General features: G+C 43.3%; 1 protein-coding gene across 5 annotated transcripts in view; it reads right to left on the bottom strand.

Moving 5' to 3' along the window:
• Nucleotides 1-1,777: 1,777 nt before the first annotated feature.
• Nucleotides 1,778-15,416, bottom strand: part of PFKFB2 (6-phosphofructo-2-kinase/fructose-2,6-biphosphatase 2) — a 36,843-nt gene continuing 23,204 nt past the window's right edge. For 3 of the 5 annotated variants that reach the window (XM_049858558.1, XM_049858557.1, XM_049858559.1), the window contains exons 12-15: nt 13,206-13,335; nt 12,419-12,481; nt 12,081-12,145; nt 3,795-11,449 (exon numbers count right to left, since the gene is read on the bottom strand). In XM_049858558.1, the coding sequence (XP_049714515.1) occupies nt 11,249-11,449; nt 12,081-12,145; nt 12,419-12,481; nt 13,206-13,335 (459 nt within the window). In that variant the 3' untranslated portion in view covers nt 3,795-11,248. Of the gene's footprint in view, nt 3,681-3,794; nt 11,450-12,080; nt 12,146-12,418; nt 12,482-13,205; nt 13,336-15,416 lie in introns of those variants that run through there. The other 2 variants (XM_049858561.1, XM_049858560.1) reach the window with 2 other exon arrangements.

The following is a 15,416-nucleotide window of genomic DNA, read 5'->3' as shown; positions in this document are numbered from 1 at the left end:
GCATTTCCTGCTACAGAGAAATTTTTCGTGAAAGGAAGAGTCAATTGATGTGGAAAATGCATTGTTGTCTTAAAAAAAATTGCCACAGCCACCCTCAACCTGATCGGTCAGCAGCCATAGAGGCAAGACCCTCCACCAGCAAAAAGATTTTGACTCACTGAAGGCTCAGATGGTGGTATGCATTTTTTAGCAGTAAAGGTTTCTTAAATTAAGATATACACATTGTTTTTTTTTAGATATAATGCTACTGCTCACTTAATAGTGTAAATACAGCTTTTATATGCACTGGGAAATCCAAAAATTCATGTAACTTGCTTTATTGCTACACTCATGGCAGTGGTCTGGAACCGAACCTACAATATCTCCAAGATATGCCTGTATCTTCGTTAGGTGACCAGCTGCATTTAAATAGTGAGGTGTGTGTTTGTTGGGTCCTTACTGTCACAAATCTTACCATTTACTTTGTCCTGAGGTATTGGCTTTGACAAACTCCTTCAGTGTTGAGGTGTGTCTCTTAGTATAGTCAATAGGGTCTTAATTTATTTGTCAAACATGAGAATGATCCCAGACAGCCCCAGCCTTCTACAAATGAACCTTGATGGCTGAATAACACTTGCAAAAGTACCTTGAGATCTTTCAAAGAAAATTATACCCTTGACACCCTCATTACTGTTACGCCTCCAGATACACTAAAGCTCTGTATCTTTCTCACTATCCACTGTCTCACTTAATGTCAAACTTGAGAATCCATAAATCATTCCATCAGAGCCCTGGAATTCAGGAGTTTACAAATGCTATAACGGCACTGGGTTTACTGGGTTTTTTTATATTGTCACTGGAAACCCTTGTGGTATAGTGGCTAAGTGTTACCGGCTACTAACCAAAAGGTCAGCAGTTCGAATCCACCAGGCGCTCCTTGGAAACTCTACGGGGCAGCTCTACTTTCTCCTATAGGGTCGCTATGAGTCGGAATCGGCTCGACAGCAGTGGGTTTTTTTTTGGGTATTGTCATTAGAAACATTTCATTTTGTTCCTATTGCTACTGGCCCTAGATAGTTTTCCAAATTCCTTTGTCAAACATATTTAAATAACTATTATCTAATCATGGAGCCCTGGTAGTACAGTGGTTAAGAACTTGGCTGCTAACCAAAAAGCTGGCAGTTTGAATCCACCAGCCACTCCTTGGAAACCCTATGGGGCAGTTCTACTCTGTCCTATGACTATGACTCAGAATCGAATCGACTGGAAGGCAACAGGTTTGTTTTTTTTAATCTAATCATGGTTTTGGCTAATGTCATTCATGAAAAGGAAGACATCCTTTGCAGGGAGGGATGGGTTACAGATCTATTAACCCTATCCAGAGGGCAGAGATTTTGCTTTATCCATTGCCTGACAACAAACAGGTGGTCACCAAATATTTCTTAAATGAATAAAACCAGGGCGTGGCTAATGTTTGGCACTAACGATCCCACTGATAACATTTTGAAATGCTAACAGTGATTGGTAAGAATAGGAGCTACAAACTAAAAACCACTCGTGGGAAATATGCATACATTCTAATAATTTAAGAATCATCTTACAGAAGCTAGTTTCAAATGCATTTTGGACAATATTATGAATATTTTGTGTAAGTATAATGTACCAAATGTTATTTTCTTTTGCGTGTGACTTAAAAAGTTAATTACATTTTTAAATTAAAAATACCATTTATTGCATTTTCTTATTACAAAAGCAATACATATTAATCATATTTTTGAGCATGGTTTTATTATATCCAGGAGACAGGCTTTTCTCTGGAGAAATGTATCTCTTGGTTTATACTTATAACAAAAACCAATGAGAAAACATTCAAAAGAAGTCCACTGTGCCATAACATAGTTATTATGCTTTTATAGAAGACAGATTCCTATATTATGGAAATTTAAAGTAATACTATGGATATTAGACTTAAAACATCTACCTAATTTCTATAAAAAAATGACAACATAAATTACATAACATTCTAATTAAATACAAGCAAACACTAATATGGAAACTTAAAAATGCCCTTCATGGATGGAATAAATAACTAAATAAAAACATCTGATGATCAGAAGACAGTATACTTCGGTGTGGAAAGAAGCCCGCACCACGAGCACAAAATCATCACAGTACAGCATGCTACAAGCACCAGATGAAAATCACCTGCTACAGAGCAGAGGCAGGAGCCTGTCTGAAGGCAGCTTTGTGCGTGGAAAATAAGCTCCTAGCTGCTGGGTGCTGAACCGCCTGCAGCCCAGCTCCGCACATCTTAGGAAACAGAGCCCTGTATTGTTCACAGTGTAAAAGAACCGTTTGAGAAAAGCCGCTTTTCATTACTTTTCTTGCTACTCACCTCTCACTAAGAGGAGGAAAAAAAAAAAAAATGATTTTGCTTTGGGGCTCCCACATCCTCCTTCGGGAGTGAGAAGTGACACATTAAAATCACATTTACACAGACGTAGTGTTATTTGACAATCACTGATCTAGGGAATCACTATCTGGTTTTCCTTAAAGGCAAACCAAATGACTAATGTACTGAGGGCTTAGTTCTACCCCATTCCCTACAGTTTTACCCCAGAGGCTAGATGACCACAACAGTGACAACTAGCTGAAAGCAGTGATCAGGCTGGCTGTTTCTGAATCCACAGCCACAGTTTTCTTAGAGATAATATCACAATGACAGGCCCTGCAGAAGGGCATGTCACCTTCCACTTGTTCTGAGGCTAAAAGAAATCCCTGGTGGAGCTGAATCCCAAGGACCCTTCTTTACTTCTTCATGTGATATAAATGGCGTGCTACTTTTACCTCTAGCCCTCATTCCCCACCACCTGGGAGAACCACATTACCTTCTTCAGCTATGAGGCAGACAACAGCAGGTAGAAAACACAGTAGCTACCAAAGAGAACTTTGAAGATGGGTACCCATTTTGGGGATTCTTGCAGTCACATCTTGCCTTGAAGGGGCCTGGAACAAGAAAAACTTCTCTAAATGAAAAGGTTGCTCTTGCTACAGCTCTTCCATCACCGTAGAAGACTAGAATGTCTCAGATGCCCTCCATTCACCCGGTGAATTTGTCTCTTGTTTCCAATGTGGCAAAGGTGACTGCTAACGTATGTACGCTGGACTCTAGCCTGTTTGCCTGGAATGGGTGCAGAGTAGAGACTGGCTCTTACTTCACAGAAAAGCTTTCTGGAGTTCGGGCCTCTCACTTGGAAACAACTAAACTTGAAGAGATGCATTTGCACTTTAGGCAAGTAGCCACCAGGGAACACAGGCTGTCACAGGTAGGATGAAAAATGCCTAAGCAAAACGCGGTCGGCCAACTTGGGCCAAATCCAACAAAGAGATAATAAAAACTAACTGATTCAAGCTATTAAAGGTTTTGAGGTACAGGAAAGTTAAGTTTTTCAGTGTAACTGATATTCCCATTAGACACTGGGGGAAGAAATGTGGTGGCGTTTTCCAGGCCTTGTTCTGGTGGCCCCAAATGTCCAATCCCCCATTAACTTCCTGTTCTAGCCCCTGTGGAGCTGGCGTCCCAAGTTTTTCAGTAGATCCCAGATCCCCGGAGAGGTCTGGCCTCAGCCTCCATACCATCAGCAGTGCAGTGTGAGGGGTGCCGAGGCGGAGTGCCTCTGCATGGCCAGCTTAGCCTCTGCCTAGGAGCCAGAGAGGAAGAGAAACAAAGCCATTAGACCACTGCCAGGCAATAAATAAAGACGAGCAGAGCAGAGCTCCTCCTTCACCCTCCCGCTGCTTCCCCCACCCCACATCCTCATACATACACGGACACACTTGTGTGCTTGCACATGTACCTTTACTCTGGCAGTTAGACCAACCCTAATGGCATAGCCATGAGCTCCTTTCCCTGAGAAGCCAACCTCGTGGTCATGCCGGACTAGGTGCTCCTTTCAGACCTGGACCACAAGCTACATACCCACGATTATGGTGGAAGCTGAAGGGATCCCTGTGGTAAGAGGAGAACACATAGGCTACCTCAGCCAGCTGGAAGACCATGTCAAGAGGGTGAGACAGCAGCCAGGAGCTACTTGGCTTCTGAGCAGCATCCCTACCATTAGTTATCCCAGTCCACTCTGAAATCATTCATCAGAGCAGAAATCAGCTTCTTCCCAGAAGCTGGGATTTAATGTTTTTCTGTGTGGTAAATTCTTCCCCTCAGAGCAGTGCCTCTCAAATGTTAAATGTGTATACAAATCACCCAGTGATCTTGTTAAAAAGAAAGATTCTGACTTAGCAAGTCTGGGATGGGGCCTGAACGTCTGCATTTTTTACAGCTCCTGGTCCTTGTTACCTTAGGGTAATGAGCCATAAGGCCTGAGAATGACAAAACTACTCCACCTGTACTCCCTGTCCCAGAAGAAGTTAAATGCCATTTTACACCACTGGCTATAATCACTTTCAGAAACAGGCGGCCATTTGTTAGGACAAACAGCCCACTGAATTCTAAATTATCTCCAAAGTTTTTCATTTCAATAGATAGCATAACTTACAGGAGAGTCATAGCACAGTACCGTTAAATAATATGTTTTCCTTAATTCTTGTAAAGGCACCAACAGGGACATACAACAACCCCTACTGAGGTTCATGTGCCTTCTTCTATAATGCTCTTCCTATCTCCTCCAGAAGGGGGTGGTGGAGAGCCATGGCTACACCAAGGACACCAATCACACTGGGAACTTGCTTTGGCATGTCTGCAGTTCAACCACTCAACCACTGTGCAGCATAAGGCAACATTTTGGGGGTGGGGGAGTGTTTGACAGGGGCAACACAACCCAAAATACAAAACAAAAAACCCAGAAGCCTTCTGTAGGTTTAAGTTACTCAGCAATTTTATTTACCCATTCTACACACACAGAGAGAGAAAAATACATTGCAAGTACAGTTATATATACCTTATGTGGATCTGGGTGGCATGTCATGATATCAATGTCACCAGATTAAATCAGAATGCTGTTAAAGACTTACTTTCCTTCTTTCAACAGAGCTGTGCCTAGGAAATTTGCAGTAGACCTCTATTTCTTGGCTTCCCAACCCAGTCCATTCCCACTCACCTAGTGGTGCTCAGCCCTACTCCCTCACCCCTCCAAAAGGCACAGCTTGTGAACAGTCTTCTGCTTTTGCCATAGCAAAACCATTACCATGTCAGAATGAGTTGATCTAGTTATTTGCACACAATAAAAAATGTACACAAGCAATTCAGATACAAACACACTGAGTAGGTAAATACTGGTCACAGACCTCCAATAAAAAGGCTCTTGGAACGAATGCTTTTACCAACTCTTAAAATCGAATTTTGAATGCAAAATTTCCTTTGCATTTTGTTTTATTAGATTAGAAGTAAAAGCCAAATGGATGGCAGACTAAAAATGGCCATATTATCCAATAGGATGCTCCATTCCACAACAGGGAAAGCTGAAGGACATAAAAGGTTTCAGAAACAAATGGTGAACGTGAAGTCCTGCCTAGAAGTGGGGGACTAGGTGAGATGGCTTCAAGTAGAGGTAACCGTTTCAGGCTTCGAACAGGTATCCCCTCAGCTGAGTTCACAAAATACCACACAAGGAAAGTACAACCTTCATCTTTTACAAACTGATGAGAATTTGCCCACTGCTCGAAAAGAAACGTCTATTAAAAATCATAGTGCTTTTTAAATGTCTACTAAAAATCCATAGTGTTTGCTTCCTTCTAAAGCAAACATGTGGAGTGTTTAGTTCCTTTCTTTGTAGCACACAGACTAGAGACAGAGAATGACAACAATGTGCATACACTACCCAGCAGTACAATCAGAAAACAGGCAGACTGTCAGAAACAGGCAGGACAAGAGTCTGTCTGTCTGCACACAGACCCTTCTACGCTCTGTCAGTAAGTCAACACAGAAATCTTGCTAGAGTCTGTCACTCAGTCAGCATCTAAACACTATTAGAGTGTCAGTCAGTCAACTGACTAGTAAGCATACAGATACTACTTGAGACAGTCTTTTGGACACTATGAGTCTAAATTAAATTCCTGGACATATTTCTGGTATCTGTGTCATCCCTGGGAGAAGCTGAAGATCTACCCTGCCAATGTTGCAACCCGGGTTAATTGTTACATATTAAAAAAAAAAAATTTTTTTTTTTTTTCTTTTTTTCCAAACACAAACAAGTCAAAATGCATACTGGACAACCTGGGCAGATTTATCAGATTTCTTCACAATAAACACAGCATGGCTTCTGGGCTTGGCAGAAGACAATCGAATAAGACTATATAGCCCAAATATAGTTTTCTCAATTATAAAACACATTTTCCCTTGTTTTGTTACCCCAAGCACCAACGACTTTCTCTGGAATTCAAATCCGCTCACAGAAAAACCAGAAGACATATTCCTAAACAGCTATATGTATCATACGATTCTTTGAAATGCCAGGGCTCTGAAGATCAAACGTGGGTTACAAAGAGAGATACCCAGAAGTCCATGTAAAAAATTCATCCATTCAGACTAAGAGTACGACTATATTGTACCCCTAACTTTTCACAGAAAAACCCCAGAGACACTGATATAGGACAGACCCCTAGCACAAAGCATATTTTTAAAAAACCTTTTCATATGCTGCTTTCCAGCTTAATGTAAAATTACCCCTCTACCAAAACAAAAAACTATATAGTTAACAGGTAAGAGCTAAATTCCAATTGGGACATTAGGAAATAGGAAAGGAAATGAGTTCTCTGTCTTTAGATTCCTCTTCCAAGTCTGTCACACAATTCCTCATTCACCTTTGAAGCAAGGAAAGGAAAAGTGATTTTTTCCTTTCCCATTTTATACCAATGGATTAAATGCCAAAATCTTCACCTATTTCTCCTGTGAAAAACCTAAAGCCTCAGCAAAGGGTTCTCTACAGTCCATCCTTCCTTCGTAGGATTGTGATACAGACACAATGATAGTCATGTGAGTATGCTCTAATCACTTCAACGAAGACAAAGAGAAGAGGACAGGAAAGAAAAGACGAAAAATAGGACTTCTCTAGGATTTGGAGAATGGGAATTTGAGAACACTTAATTGTGCTCATGAGGAAGGTTCGAACAGAACAAGAGGATACTTCGTGGTTTAAAGTCAGGAAAGGTGTGTGTCAGGGTTGTATTCTTTCACCATTTTATTCAATCTGTATGCTGAGCAAATAATCTGAGAAGATGGACTCTATGAAGAAGAATAGGGCATCAGGATTGGAGGAAGATTCATTATGCAGATGACACATCTCCCTGGCCGAAAGTGAAGAGGACTTGAAGCACTTACTAATGAAGATCAAAGACCACAGCCTTCAGTATGGACTGCACCTCAACATAAAACAAAAATCCTCACAACTGGACCAACAAACAACATCATGATAAATGGAGAAAAGAGTGAAGTTGTCAAGGATTCATTTTACTTGGATCCACAATCAACACCCATGGAAGCAGCAGTCAAGAAATCAAAAGACACTTGCTTTGGGCAAATCTGCAAAAGACTTCTTTAAAGTGTTAAAAAGCAAAGATGTCACCTTGAAGACTAAGGTGCGCCTGACCCAAGCCATGGTGTTTTCAATCCTCTCATATGCATGTGAAAGCTGGACAATGAATAAGGAAGACTGAAGAACTGACACCTTTGAATTATGGTGTTGGCGAAGAATACGGAATACACCACAGACTGCCAAAAGAATGAACAAATTTGTCTTGGAAGAAGTACAGCCAGAATGCTTCTTAAAAGCAAGGCTGGCAAGACTACATCTTATATACTCTGGACATATTATCAGGAGGGATCAGTCCCTGGAGAAGGACCTCATTCTTGGTAAAGTAGAGGGTCAGGGAAAAAGAGAAAGACCCACAACAAGATGAATTGACACAGTGGCTGCAACAACAAGCTCAAGCGTAACAACAATTTTGAGGATGGCACAGGACCAGGTAGTGTTTTATTCTGTTGTACAAAGGGTTGCTATGAGTCAGAACAGACTCAATGGCACCCAACAACAACAACAACTAGGATTTGGAGTAAAAATTCTACTCAGTTCTGTATTCTCCTGGCTTCTTCCTGCTGAACCTTCTCTGAAGGGATCTCACTCTAAAAACTGAGGGATGCTGAAACTCTTGCTGTCGTCAGGTTCCAATTTCTCAAGGCCAGTGGTGCAAGGGTTAAGCGCTCAGCTGCTAACTGAAAGGTTGGTGGTTTGAATTTACCCAGAGGCTCTACAGGAGACAGACCTGGTGATCTGTAAAGATTACAGTCAAGAAAACCCTACAGGGCAGTTCTACTTTGTCACGTGGGGTTGCTGTGGGTCAGAAATGACTCAAAGGCACCCAACAATAAAAACAACAGCATCTAAGGATAATAAAACTATGTGAGGTGCCTTTTTGGGGGGATGCAAACTAGTACAGGGGAAGTGTGAAGAAGTAACTATCAGGCTGAGAGCCAACATCAACATCCCAGTGAGCTGCCTCCAATGCCAGGGTTTATAACAAGGTAACACAATGCTAGTTTGAGAATTCTCCTCACTAAGAGTAGGTACAGCCCAAATCCAAAATCTGTGGATCAGGGTGCTCCCTCTTCTCTTTGATTAACACTCAATACCTCTCATCTCACAGCACTATACCCACTTCGGCTAAAGATGTCACTAGCCAAGCGAACCTAGTCAAGGTAACCTTAAATGAAAAGTGCTGCATATATCCCCGACCCCACACATCTCTTTCTGGCACAGGATCCCATCTGTCCCATTCCCATCTCCCAACTCATGCAGCTCGCAGCCACAAGACATGAGAAAAGTCAGGAGAAGCAATCTGTGCTCCACTCTAATGACAGCACTTAACAGGCTCAACATGCTGCCCTTTTGCGTATGTCCATTTTTTATAAATTACATGCCTTGTCAATAAAATATCCTCCCAGAGGGAAAGAACCTTTTCTTCCACTCCTTTGTATCCTTCCCCACGAGCGTCCTCACCCAGCTCTAAGTCCAACAAACACAGACACTAAGTACACCATTTATAATGGCTAAACAGAAACACCAGGTTACTTTAAGTCTTGGACCAATTGACCAAACAGGATCTAGGTGAGCAACCTTTGGAAAGTGGTTGTGGTGTTCTACTCAGGGTATAAGAGTGAAGGACTCAAGGTCAGGAGCCAGCTGCCTGAGATGAGGACCTTTCTCATCCTACAGGCTTCACCCTAGTGCCTCTCTCCAGGCTGCTTAAAATCCCCGGCTATTATCAAGGACATTTATTGAATTTAGCAATTTGTTCCACATCACACTGCAATATAAAGGTTAAACATGATATGAGAACCTAGAATATTCTTCTAAAACACAGCAGTCTGCCTTCTAAGGAGTTATTTAATATCGTGCTTTGTCCAAACATCTAATTCAAGAGAGCTGTCCTTTTAGAGCCTCAAAGAATTCAGAATTCCTAGGTTGATGCCTTGTCCAAGAACTACAAGCCCAGTACTGCTGCATGCGCCCTCATAAAGTGGAAGTCTTAACCTGGGGTGTGAGTCAGAATCACCAAGGAAGCTACTTACATACCAGTGCAGGCCACACCACTCCAGATTCTGAGTTAGTGCCAAGTCTCAGGTGGACCCAAACTGTGCCTGTTTCCAGAGTTCTAAAGGGGATTCTAACAACTACTCCAGGAGGTCCTCTATTACCAAACAAAAACCAAAACAAAGCGACCTTCAGAAAAACAGCAAACTTGCTCTCTCTGCTTACCTCTAAAAAATAAGTTTATAACTTCAGGGTAGGAGAGTCACCCATGTCTTTTAAAAAATCTCATAAGAACTCTAGAATTGCTCCCCAGAAAAATCATATATTGCTCCCCAGAAAAATTCATATATTTTGCATACAAAGCAGAGGGGGGAAGGTCTGAGCCAGCACAGATCACCCGGGGGGTTAAGAATCTCCGCTCTATATATCTCCTGTTTAACCCCACAAAGAAAATAAAATGATCGAAGTGAATAAATTAGGCTAAGAGAGGGGGAAATAAATACAGTCAAAAGCTAGACCCCAAAGAGTCCCAAGGATTCTTCCGGACCTCAAGATGGGGTAGTTTTTCCCGGTGAATAAAAGAAAGAATACCCCAGTGAGAGAGATCGCTTGTGCAATTCTTTTTTCTCTTTTTAATTTTACTTAAGAAGGAGAATATGCTGAAGGTAACTCAAAAATAATAGCTTTAGTGAACTCTTCTCTGCCTTTCGCCTCAGGCAATTCAAACATCAGTGGCGACTCCTGAATCTAACTCTATCCTTCTAACAGTCCAGAGGTCACTGGCTTTGGCAGGAAAGTTGCTGTGGTTGGCAAAAAACCTGGGAATCACTGGAGAAAAGATCCAACTGCCCTACAAGACCCTTGCAAGAGAGAGAGAGACCACCATACTCTCCTAACCCCACTCCACAGCAACCAGAAGACCTTATGTCAGGTTCTTCCAGTTAAAAATACAAGCCAAGATACTTCCCACATACTCAGAGCCAGCTTCACCCAGAAGGGAAGACTTAGGGTTGTTTCTCATGAAAGGAGGCAAGAACTCTCACCCTAAGTCCACGTGCACACTCTAAAGCATTCTGTGGATGTAGCCTGGAATGACCCTTGCAGGATCTGGCTCGGGAAGAGTAAAGAAGGGAAAGAAAATACTCCCCCAGTGCACTGCAGAGAGTACTCCTCGAGCCTAGACTTCTCTCTCGCCTACCACCCTTCCTTCCTAGACAGAGACCACAATGTCATGCATGACACTGGGCAATCCGAAGGGCAGACGAATGAGGGGGAAGAAAGCAGGCAAGTAAGGACAGAGTAAAACACACATTCAAGAGACAAACAAAAGTGAAGAAACAATGAGCTTGTGTGGGGCTCCTCCATCCCACTCCCTCTTCACCAACACAAATGACATTATGAGTTTAGGCACCAGGGAATGAAAGAAGAACCAGGTGCATGGGGCATGCTTAGCCTCAGCCCCAGCTGTGCCAATCACCCCACAAGAGTGTATCCCTTTTCCTCCTCTGCCACGCCACCCCATCTGAGGACCTGTCCTAAAAGACCCAACTTGCCTCCGAATAGGGAGATGTTTCAAACTGAAGACTACTATAGCTGGTCTGAAAACACACAGCCTCATGTTCTGTGTTACGATTAATGATGGGGTAGGGTTGGGGAGTTGGAAGTTAAATGGTTCCTTGGTGATTAGTGAGGAGGGCAGGAGGCCAGGGCTGGAGGGAAGCACACAGTTACACCACCGGAATGCTGACTTGGGTCTTCGGCTGGTCGGCCCCTTCTTGCATGTCCCGGGCATGGAGAGGGCTGAGGGGCTTGAGGGGTCGGCTCCCAACACTGTAATTTCTCGGGCGCCTTACTGTATCCGAACTGGACAGAGGCGTAAAGCTGTTCCTTCTCATCCTTACAGGGGTTTGGTTCTTGGGAAAGTTGTTCTGATTGGAAACGGAGGGACACCATACAAATGAAAGCCAAGCCAAAAGCTCCCTCAGAAAGGTTCAATAATGCTTGTGACCACAGCTGCATCCTTCACTCCTGCTCCTCTACAAATAGGGTCCCTCATAAGACACGGGACATGTCTCCTAGCCCCAGGAAGCTAACAGGGTTGTAGAGGGAGAAGCTCGTTGAGCACCATACTCCAAAGCAGAAAACAGACCCAGAGTAAGGAAGGGCTTACTTAAGATCACACAGATCACCAGGGACAGATCTACAAGCAAACCTAAATCTCTTGACCCCTCCTTGTAGGTACCTCTGGACACAGCTTTCTACGGGAGAGCTTCCGGGTGGGGGGGGGGGAGGATCTGCATTTCACTTCAGTCAAACACTTTCCATATTTAACTAGAATTCCAGGAGCCAACTTTCAAAGTTAAGACTCATGAAAGAGGGACTAATTAAAAATAATAATTCCAACATCTCTTCCTCTTAGAAGCAAGCAGACTACACAGGACATTTGCTCTGGATCTGTCTTCCTTTTGTGCATAAAAGAACCCTTAGTCTCTTGATGCAAGAGTTCAAAGACTCCAGGTGGCAGGGAACCTGGTGTGTTCACCTGTGGGAAATACTCACAGTCGGCTTGTCGCGGTGAGTGTTCACAGCCTCCACATCAAGTGTAACTGTTTCCACTTTGCATCCTGAGGAAACAGAGAAGAGAAGAGTCCTTACGGAAAAAAGTGTGAATCAATACTCCTTAGTTTCAGTATGGGAAAACATACCTAAAGGTAAATACGTATTCCCAAGTACATACATACACTCGTACATACATCCCTTTAAAAATGGAACACAACTAACAAAACTTTCCTGGCATACAGAGGTGATAAATTTGAACCTTTAACCAAACTTCAGAAAAAGCTCAAATATCCTGCCCTTCCTCAGTTCCCACCTCCTGCCCAGGCCCTCATAGTTACCATAGGCCACTGGAGTAAGTTTGAAGATGGTATGGAGAGGGCACCTCAAGTATGGTAGCTCATCTGAAAGCAGAAAGGACCAGATGAGGGAAGTCTCTTAGCATTATGGAGTAAGGTCAAGTTAGTGAGAAACAGCATCTAAGGAGCTCAGAATGAGCTTTCTTTACCCTGACCACCATCCGGAGTTGTACAACTCACCCCCTTCCCTCCAAACCCCAGACAATTATCAGGAAGGCCACCAAAGAAGCCACCCAAGCTACGGTGTGGTTAAGGAAGGAAATAAGTTAATTTTATTTTACAGCCTTCAGTGCAAGAAAACTAGAAGTACTGCAGCCAGGGTCCCATGGAAGGGAAGACTGTGGTCCACCTGAGTACAATGGGTCAATCTGCCAGCTTCCCAACAGCTCAGGTAGATCAGGAGGGCAGGAAGTATGAGAACTACTTCTCCACCCAGAAACAACTGCCCTACACTGAATCCAAAGAATGAAGGTGCTTCTAAATTACCCCTTCCTCATGGCCAAAGCTGCCAGGAGTGCCAGCTCAATGCCAGCCCTTTAGCTAAGCAGGAGCTCCAGCAGCAGCCCTGCTCCACTGCTGGCTTTTGTGCCAGCAGAGTACATTCAGCAAGGGGCTGACACAGTGGCTGCTGGGAGTCCCACACCGCTGCCTGAAGAATGTACTCCAGCGTGAGCAGAGGAGGGGAAGGTCTGGTTGCCAGGGATCCTGGTACCCCAAGTCCTGCCCTCTCCCCATGCATGTGTCCCCGGGCCCTTCCCACAAATGGCACCTGCACTCTTATCCAAGAAGTAGGCCAGGAGGCAGCGCATGACAGCCTGGTGGGAGATGACGAGGACATTGCCCTGACGCTCCAGCTCCATGATGACAGGCTCTAGCCGCTGCACCAGGTCCTGGTATGACTGTGGGGGCAAGTGCAAAGGCTGGGAGGAGGCCAGGTGCAAGCTGGCAGCAAGTCGGTGGCTGGGTCCCAGAGTGGAGAGGTCACTTCTCCTTCTCCCCAGCTGGCCTTCTTCCTAGAGGCTCAGCAACTTTGTGTCACCTGCTCACTCCCCCAGAGCCTGACAGCTCTTGAGAATACTCAGACCCTTCCAAAGCAAGATTTCAACTAAGAAAACTATAGGTCAGACTTTCCAGAGCCATTGAGGCTGGCAGAACCCCCTGAAACTATTGCCCCAAGATTGTTTCTTTTTTTAATTAATTTTTATTGCGCTTAAGTGAAAGTTTACAAATCAGGTCAGTCTCTCATACAAAAATTTACATACACCTAGTTATACACTCCTAATTGCTCTCCCTTCTAATGAGATAGCACAGTTCTTCCCTCCACACGCTCTCCTCGTGTCCATTCAGGTAGCTTCTGGCCCCCTCTGCCCTTTCATCTCCCCTCCAGACAGGAGATGCCAACATAGTCTCATGTGTCTACTTGATCCAAGAAGCTCGTTCTTCACCAGTATCATTTTCCATCCCATATTCCAGTCCAATCCCTGTCTGAAGAGTTGGCTTTGGGAATGGTTCTTATCTTGGGCTAACAGAAGGTCTGGGGACCATGGCCTCCGGGGTCCTTCTGGTCCCAGTCTGACCATTAAGCCTGGTCTTTTTATGAGAATTTGGGGTCTGCATCCCACTGCTCTCCTGCTCCCTCAGGGGTTCTCTGTTGTGTTCCCTGTCAGGGCAGTCATCAGTTCTGGTGGGCACCATCTAGTTCTGGTCTCAGTGTGATGCAGTCTCTGGTTTATGTGGTCTTTTCTGTCTCTTGGACTCATAATTACCTTGAGTCTTTGGTGTTCTTCATTCTTCCTTGCTCCAGGTGGTTTGAGACCAATTGATGCATCTTAGATGGCTGCTTGCTAGCATTTAAGACCCCAGATGCCACTCTCCAAAGAGGGATTCAGAATATTTCCTTAATAGATTTTATTATGCCAACTGACTTAGATGTCCCCTGAAACCATGGTCCTCAAACGCCCATCCCTGCTACACTGACCTTTGAAGTGTTCAGTTTATCCAGGAAAATTCTTTGCTTTTGGTTTAGTCCAGTTGTGTTGACCTCTCCTGTACTGTGTATTGTCTTTCCCTTCACCTAAAATAAAACTTATCTACTATCTAATTTTACTATCTAATTAGTGAATACCCCTCTCCCTCCCTGCTCGTAACCATCAAAGAATATTTTCTTCTCTGTTTCATCTATTTCTCCAGTTCTTATAATAGTGGTCTTAAATAATATTTGTCCTTTTGCAACTGACTAATTTCACTCAGCATAATGCCTTCCAGATTTCTCCATGTTATGTTTCATAGATTCATCATTGTTCTTTATCAATGCATAGCATTCCATTGTGTGAATATACCATAATTTATCCATTCATCCATTGATGGGCACCTTGGTTGCTTCCAACTTTTTGCTATTGTAAACAGTGCTGCAATGAACATGGGTGTGCATATATCTGTTCGTGTAAAGGCTCTTATTTCTCTAGGATATATTCCAAGGAGTGGGATTGCTGGATCATATGGTAGTTCTACTTCCAGTTTTTTAAGGAAGCATCAAATCAATTTCCAAAGTGGTTGTACCATTTTACATTCCCACCAGCAGTGTATAAGTGTTCCGGTCTCTCCACAACCTCTCCAACATATATTATTTTCTGTGTTTTGGATTAATGCCAGCCTTGTTGGAGTGAGATGGAATCTCATTGTAGTTTTGATTTGCATTCCTCTAATGGCTAATGAGCGTGAGCATTTCCTCATGTATCTGTTAGCAGGCTGAATGTCTTCTTTAGTGAAGTGCCTGTTCACATCCTTTGCCCATTTTTTAATTGGGTTATATTTTTGTGGTTGAGTTTTAGCAGAAACATGTAGATTTTAGAGATCAGGCGCTGATCGGAAATGTTATAGCTAAAAACTTCTTCCCAGTCTGTAGGTAGTCTTTTTACACTTTTGGTGAAGTCCTTGGATGAGCACAGGTGTTTGCTTTTTAGGAGCTCCCACTTATCTG

This window comes from Elephas maximus, chromosome 18, assembly GCF_024166365.1.
Source record: "Elephas maximus indicus isolate mEleMax1 chromosome 18, mEleMax1 primary haplotype, whole genome shotgun sequence".
NCBI classification, from domain to species: Eukaryota; Metazoa; Chordata; class Mammalia; order Proboscidea; family Elephantidae; genus Elephas; species Elephas maximus.
Note: the sequence above shows the minus strand (reverse complement) of the source record. Positions and strands in the feature narration are given on the sequence as shown.